We start from the raw sequence: 6702 nt of genomic DNA, 5'->3' as shown, positions 1-6702 counted from the left end.
CCCAGCCACGACACCCGCCCCCTCCGACTCAGCTGCTGGACCTGCCTAGAATCCTTCCTGCATCACGAAACACCTCACGGAAGCGAACTGGAGACACAGTCACTCCACTCCCGGGAATCTGTGGAGGGGAAGTTCTCAGAAGGACCCCACAGATGACACCATCGGGCACTGCCCAAGCTCCTGGCTTGGCCATATGTGTTCAGACACATTTTCAAAGGACATCTGAGTCTCACTGTGACTTGGTTGTTCAAACTCACAGAGCTCCCCGAATCATGGGGTCCTGTCTTGCATGGCACAGAGCCCACATATGCTTTTGGCCACAAATACTTGCTGAGCCCCGACCACGAGCCAGCGGTGGTCTGGGTGCCAGGCACTGCCCTCCGGGGCTGATGTGCTGGGTGCAATCAACAAGCAAGGAGCCCAGCAGAAAGTGACGGGCACTGCCAAGATGAAACATATGCCTCTGATGGGGACCCAAATTCATCTTGCCTCCGGAGGTAAGATCCAGAGCGGGTAACCAAGGGCTATGGCTTACTGCATGTCCCTGGGGACAGCAGGGCCATCACCTTTAGAAGTGTGGAACCCCAGATACCACCGCTCTTTGCCTGGGGACCTCTTGGGACACGCGCAGACCCCCCAGGGAGAGAGCCCCTAAAGCCTTCCCAAGTTGAGCCATCCCACTTCATCAGGACATTACAGAGAACCACGCAATGTCTGACCTTGATCCTCAACTGAAGACACACACACTCGTACGTGCACACTCACACACACACCGACACACACTCACTCACTCCCCTGCACACTCACATGGCCCCTCACACACCCCTAGACCTTTCCCACACAACCGGTGTGTTACGAGGCCCCTCTCCCATGCAGCTCCCCCGGCCACCCTGCCATTCTGCCTCAGCTCCCTCCCCCTCACCTGTCCTCCCCAACAGGAGGAAGAAGAGGAAGAGGCTTCTAGGCCTGGCAGCGCCTTTCACCACCCTCACCGCAAGTGCCATCCAGAAAGGCAGAGCGAAAAGGTCAGGTGCCACAGCCCCTCCCAGGACCCGCGGTGTGAAACTGTGACGCGTACTTCCAAAACAAGCAGGTGGCTGAGGCTCAGCAAATGAGGCTGCGGGGGGAGGGCCCGGCAGCCCGGCCTGCCGCAAGCCCAGCATCCCCAGCTGCCCCGGCGCAGGCAGCCTCTCAGCCCGGCCAATGAGAAGCAGGATGCGAGGGCGTGGAGCCCTGCCAGGCCGCGCTCCCCCGCCAGGGCCCGGCCTCCCTGCCCAGAGTCGATGGTGCGGGTCCAGCCAGGGACCACCTACTGACACAGCGCCCAAAGGCTGTGCCGGACGGACGAAAGGTGCTGCCTTTATCCTAGCGGGCCTCTCGGCTCTGCGCCGGGAGGATCCCATCAGGCGGGGTTTGGGCACCGACCCCCTCGTCGCACAGCGAGCTGGGGGCCTGGGAGCAGCCTGGCTGAGAGTCTTGGCCCAGGTCGGGCAGCCGCAGAAGAGGCAGCCCCTGCGCCCAGGGCAGAAAGGAATCCAGAAGCAGCAAAGATGGATGTCCCGCCGGGGATTCCTACGGTCACAACCACTGCCCTCTGCGGCCTTCCTCCCCCCACCCCTCGCCACGGGAGGGCTAAGGGCTCACCCCCGAGACGGCGAGGCCGGGAGCCGAGGACCCCGGGGGCCCGGGGCGAGGGAGCGGCGTGCTAGAGGCAAGCTCTCCGCCTCCTCCCCGCCCCGCCCGGGAGTCTGAAACGCTCCCACCGGACTGGGAGGAAGGGACGCGAGCCCTCCCAGGGCGCGGCCGGCGAAGGTGGGCCCCGTCCCCGCCCCCACACGCCCGCCACGCGTCGCCGGGCTGCCCGGGGATGACGCGCGCCCCGCGTGGGGACGAGAAGGACCAGCCGGACGGGCCAGCGACACCTCCCTGGGGCTGGGCTCCGGGCCCGTCGTGGGGGGCCTGCCAGCCCCGCCCGGGCCGGGAAGTCCGACCCTGCCCGGGTCCCCACCCCCCGGAATGCCGGCCCCGCGCCCGCCCGCGGGAGCCCCCACTCCGCCCCTGCTCCCGCTCCCCAGCGCGCGGGAGCGCCAGCTCCGCGCCGCCCGCCCCTTTGCCCCCAGCTCGCCCTGCGCCCCTAGCCCGCTGGAACCCCGACTCCGCCCCTGCTCCCCCCGCCCGCCGGAGCCCCGACTCCGCCCCTGCTTCCCCCGCCCGCGCGAGCGCCGACTCCGCCCGCTGTCCCCCGCCCGCCGCCGCTGCCACGAGTCCGGGGCTGTCGTGCGTTTGGGCGCCAGGCTTGGGGAGCTCGGCGAGGCCGTGGACCTTCGTCTGCCCCGCGTAAGTCGGCGGGGTCCGGATCGGGGAGGGGGAACGGGGACGACCCCCTTGGCGCCGGGCAGGGCGGAGAGAAGCGGCGAGAGGGGTGCCGGGAGCAACGCGGGGGGGGTCTGGAGGAGGCTGGGAGGCTGGGCTTACGCGTGGGCCCGGCGCTCGCGGGCTGAGCCTCCACTCCCATCCCCCAGCCCTCCCAGCCCTCCCAGCCCTTCCGAACAGTGCCCAAGATCGGGGCTGGAGCGGGCACACACCAACAGCAGGCGCCCTCCCTGGCTGGGTGACCCAGAGCCGCGCAGGCTGGGGGCCATCACCCGACTCTAGGTTCCCCTTCACCTCTCCCGTGGGGACTGGAGAGGGGCAGCATTGATGACTCGAGAAGGGGGCTGGGATCTCGGCGGTCCCGCAGGATGGGAGGAATTAAGGGGCCTTCCTGGTGGACCGACCACCCTGGGGACTGCAGCCTATCCTGGCAAGGGGGTGAGTGCTAGTTTGCCAAAGATTATGCAAGCGTATGAGGTGCTTAGGAACGTCGGTCCCCAGAGCCCCCGCTCCCTGGCCCCTGCTGAGCCACCTTCAGTCTTCCAGGACAAGGACTAGTTCCTACCTCTGTAGTGGCCCCCAGTCCCTGCATGCCTGGCTTTGTCAGAAATCAGCCCCGTGAGCCTGGGGGAGGAGTGGGCAGTTCGGATCCCAGATGGCACTGTCCCCGAGGCCCCCTGGTGCCCCTCAGGGCTCCCATTGCCTGACCTGCTCAAGTCCATCCACTCCAGCCAGTGCCTCGACTCAGCCCAGTGGGGCCTGTTTGGTTGCATGCCTGGCCGGGGACAGTGGGGACACCAGATGTGACTGGTGGCTGTGCATTCCAGAGCTTCCTGGAGAACAGCTCAGAGCTTCTCCAGACCCAAACCTCACATTCTAGGAGAGGAAGCTGGGGCTCCTTTCTCCGGCGCTGCCCGCATCTGGAGATGGGCTCAGCCCTATTCTCGGGCATCCGAAGCTCCTGTCCCAGACCCCAAGGTGTTAACCCCGGGCCCAGAACTGGGCAGGGGAAGCCTGTTCTCTCCCTGGCATTCCTCTTCCCAGTGCCTGGGACCCAGGTTCCCTGGGCCCAGAATGCCCTTCCGCCGCTCATGGCTGTCCCCCGAGGAAGGCACCAGACTGCTCCTCCCACACCTTGCCTCCTGCAGAACAGAGAACCAGAGCCCCAGCTGCTCCCCCTGGGGCTTCCTCCACCAACGGCCACTGGTCTCTGCCTGGGAGAGGGTCCCAATGGAGGGCACCAGGCAGCCTTCATAGACAGATGTCCCTGGCTGAACCTCGCTGAACCTATGTTTCAGGCAGGAAATGGGGGAATAGCAGATTTTACAGGCTCGCTGTCGTCAGCGCTGAATCATACAGAGAGGGAAGCGCCCCTGGCCTCCGCAACACCGAAGCTGCTGGAGGCAGGTGCCCAGTGCCCAGCCGGGCCCTGAGTCCTCACGGCAGGAACGGAAAGTTCTGGATGTGGGCTGACTAATATTCCTGGTCACCATCTTTCCCCCCCGCCCCCCCAGCATCACCAACCAGCAAGGGCCAGGCTCTTGGCTTTCCTTTCTGTGTGGTCCGGAGATCTGTCATGATTCCCCAGCCCGCCCCAGCCACAAGCCCCTCGGGCTGGGGCAGGGGTCTCAGCGCGGAGCGTGCCCTGAGAGAGGTGGGCGGGTATGGAGCAGGAGGACCCTCCATGTGCTGGCTGTGTGGCTGCCGGAAGACAGCCCACCCCACCCTGCTGTCTGTCACACGGAGGGCAGCGTGGCTCCGGTCGCTCCTCCCAAGGGGCAGCTGTGTCCCCCACCGAGCTGTTGTCTAAGCAGGACCCGTATCTTTGGCTTTGTGAGAGCCCAGACCGGACACCCATCTCCTCCGGAATGAAGGTCTTCCTACCCGTGCTACTGGCTGCCCTGCTGGGTGTGGAGCGAGGTGAGATGCCCCCCCCGCCCCCCCCCGCCCCGGGCCCCGGGCGCTGCCTTTGGGGGAGCCCTGCTTTCCTCTTGGACTCTCCTTCAGCTTTCTCTCCCAAGTGGTGCCCAGCAGCGCCCAGGGGACCTTCAGGCCCGCTCCCACGTGACCTGTCCCAGATGGCCCCACGGCCCTCTGCCCCAGCAGAGCGGGTCACTCCTCCTCGCTGGTCCCCTGGAGGCCTCGGGTCTGCCCCTGACACTCTCCCCGCTGTGCATCTGGACCCGGGGCCTGGGTCTGGAGTGTGATGATTGCCCCATTAACATCCACCAAGGACTGGGGGTTGCGGACTGGCAGGGGCCACGGGGGGACACCGCTGGGAGGCCCCCCACGGCCCGAGACAGGGGTCACCTGCCGCGCCTCCCTTCCTCCGCAGCCTGCTCCCTGGTGTGCTTCTCCTGCACGAATCAGAACAGTAACTTCTACTGCCTGAAGCCGACCGTGTGCTCGGACTCGGACAACTACTGCGTCACGGTGTCTGCCTCTGCCGGCCTCGGTGAGCGCCGCCCGCCACCTCTGCCCGCGGCCCAGGCCCCTGCCCCCGCGCCGGCCCTCACCGCCTTGTCTTCCTGCGCAGGGAAACTGGTGGACTTCGGCCATACCCTGAACAAGGGCTGCTCCCCGATCTGCCCCAGCCCCAGCGTCAACCTCGGCGTGGCGTCCATCGGCACCTACTGCTGCCAGAGCTTCCTGTGTAACATCAGCACGGCTGGTCGGGGGCTGCGCGCCAGCGCCGCGGTGCTGGGCCTCGGGCTCCTGCTCAGCCTGCTGTCTGCCCTGCAGCGGCTCGGGCCCTGACTGCGGCCGCCCGGCAGCCGGCCCGGACTCCCCCAGCTCAGGAAGGAAGGCCCGGCCCCTCCCAGATCCCCGAACCATACAGAAGCCTCTTCCGACCCCTCGCCCCGCTCGATCCTCTGCCCGCGCTGCCCAGAGTCAGGCCTGCCTCTCCCACCTCCCCCTCCCTTGAGAGGCGCCCGCAGCGCTCACTCCCCAGGCGGCCGCGCAACCTTCCTCTGGGAACCTGGGAAGGGCTGAGGGCTGGAGGCCGATCCCGGAGTCAGGACTGAGGCCCGGGGACACACTGGTAGCGGCACGTCAGTCCCCAGCTGGGTTGGGAGCTGTGCTTTGGGCCGCTGCTTCTGAGAAGGCCTGTTGTCACATCCGAGGACGTTGTTGTCGCAGGGGATGGCCTAGCTCAGCGGCGCGGACAGGGCCTGGGTGCACCCTGGGCATGCGTGCGAGTGTGCGGGAGAGTCAGGGTTTTTGGGGGGGGAAGGGGTCAGGAGTCCAACGTTAGCTGCGGAGCACCCCAACCCCAACAACAACGCTGCTTTTCTCTGGCCTTTCTGCAGCCCACATTCACTCACGTTAAGGCTGGCCTTCGGGAAGATGGGGTTTCAGTGCATCAGGGTTTAGGCCACTGGACCCAGGAATCACCCCCCCACCCTCTCCCTCCGCCCCCACATTGGATTCTGCCTGCTGCTTGGTGCCTCAAATAAACACATGTTCTCGACTTTTGCTTTGGCCGTGACTGCCTGTGGCCATGACTGCAGTGTGGGGGACCCCCTCCCTGCAGGGGCCTCAGTGGGGGGGACCGCCATGGCCCCACCCAGAGGCCCACATGGGGAGAGGGGCTCCCCTGAGTCCATAGCTCTCCGCCCTGCAGGCCTAGAAGGGAACCTCCACGCTTGGCCACGTGGGAAGTTCATCATCGGGCAGCACAGGGCAGGACAGGAAGCAGGGAGGGAGGTCAGTCTGCTTCTGGGAGGAAGGCAGCCCCCTCCAGAGGCAGGAATGGGTTTGGAGTGGGGAGAAGGAGCCGACAGGAGCAGGCACTCGGTGGGCACCAGCGTCGGGCTCTCCGGGACTCGACCATGGGATGGCCGGCCGGCGGGTCCCAGCAGGCACGGGCAAACCTGGCAGGACGCGCGGGGCCGGGGAGCGGGACAGTGCCCTGTGCCCACTTCCTCTCTGCCAGCCACGTCGTGTCTGTGGTGACCAGGGAAGCCGTCCCCGCCGGCAAGGCTCTGTGCTCCCAGCCCGCGGCTCCTTTGGGCTGGGGCGCGTCGGGGCACTCCCGGAAGGTGGGGAAGTCGGTGTCTACTTGATGCCAGCGGGCCAGGTCTGAGGACCCAGAGGGGGCCCCAAAAGATGAGCGGCTTCCTGCGGGCTGGAAATCAGAAGGGAGCCGGGAGGGAGCGAGGGAAGGGCTTCCTGACCAGCCTGAGGGACAGAGCGGAGCAGACAGCGCCTGGGGCACCGGCGCCCTTGGGGTGAGCTTCCTACTGGAAAGGGGTCCGGGCTCCTGCTCCTTCAGGAATCCAGGGTAGAGTCCGCGGACAGCGAGGCTCACCGTGGGGGCTGGGCCGA

At 66.7% G+C, this 6702-nt stretch overlaps 1 protein-coding gene across 1 annotated transcript; it reads left to right on the top strand.

Moving 5' to 3' along the window:
* Positions 1-2246: 2246 nt before the first annotated feature.
* On the top strand, positions 2247-5845 carry LY6E (lymphocyte antigen 6 family member E). Its single transcript, XM_044244852.1, has 4 exons — positions 2247-2337; positions 4188-4293; positions 4709-4828; positions 4910-5845. The coding sequence occupies exons 2-4, from the start codon at positions 4242-4244 to the stop codon at positions 5128-5130; spliced, it is 393 nt and encodes a 130-aa protein (XP_044100787.1). The 5' UTR covers positions 2247-2337; positions 4188-4241; the 3' UTR covers positions 5131-5845.
* Positions 5846-6702: the final 857 nt, after the last annotated feature.

Source organism: Neovison vison, chromosome 4, assembly GCF_020171115.1.
Source record: "Neovison vison isolate M4711 chromosome 4, ASM_NN_V1, whole genome shotgun sequence".
Classification (NCBI taxonomy): Eukaryota; Metazoa; Chordata; class Mammalia; order Carnivora; family Mustelidae; genus Neogale; species Neogale vison.
This window is presented reverse-complemented; position numbering and strand designations above follow the sequence as displayed.

Coding starts and splice junctions, on each gene's coding strand:
- LY6E (XM_044244852.1), top strand. CDS start 4,242: ATGAAGGTCTTCCTACCCGTGCTACTGGCTGCCCTGCTGGGTGTGGAG. Junction 4,294..4,708: donor CCTGCTGGGTGTGGAGCGAG/GTGAGATGCCCC, acceptor CTTCCTCCGCAG/CCTGCTCCCTGGTGTGCTTC. Junction 4,829..4,909: donor GTCTGCCTCTGCCGGCCTCG/GTGAGCGCCGCC, acceptor CTTCCTGCGCAG/GGAAACTGGTGGACTTCGGC.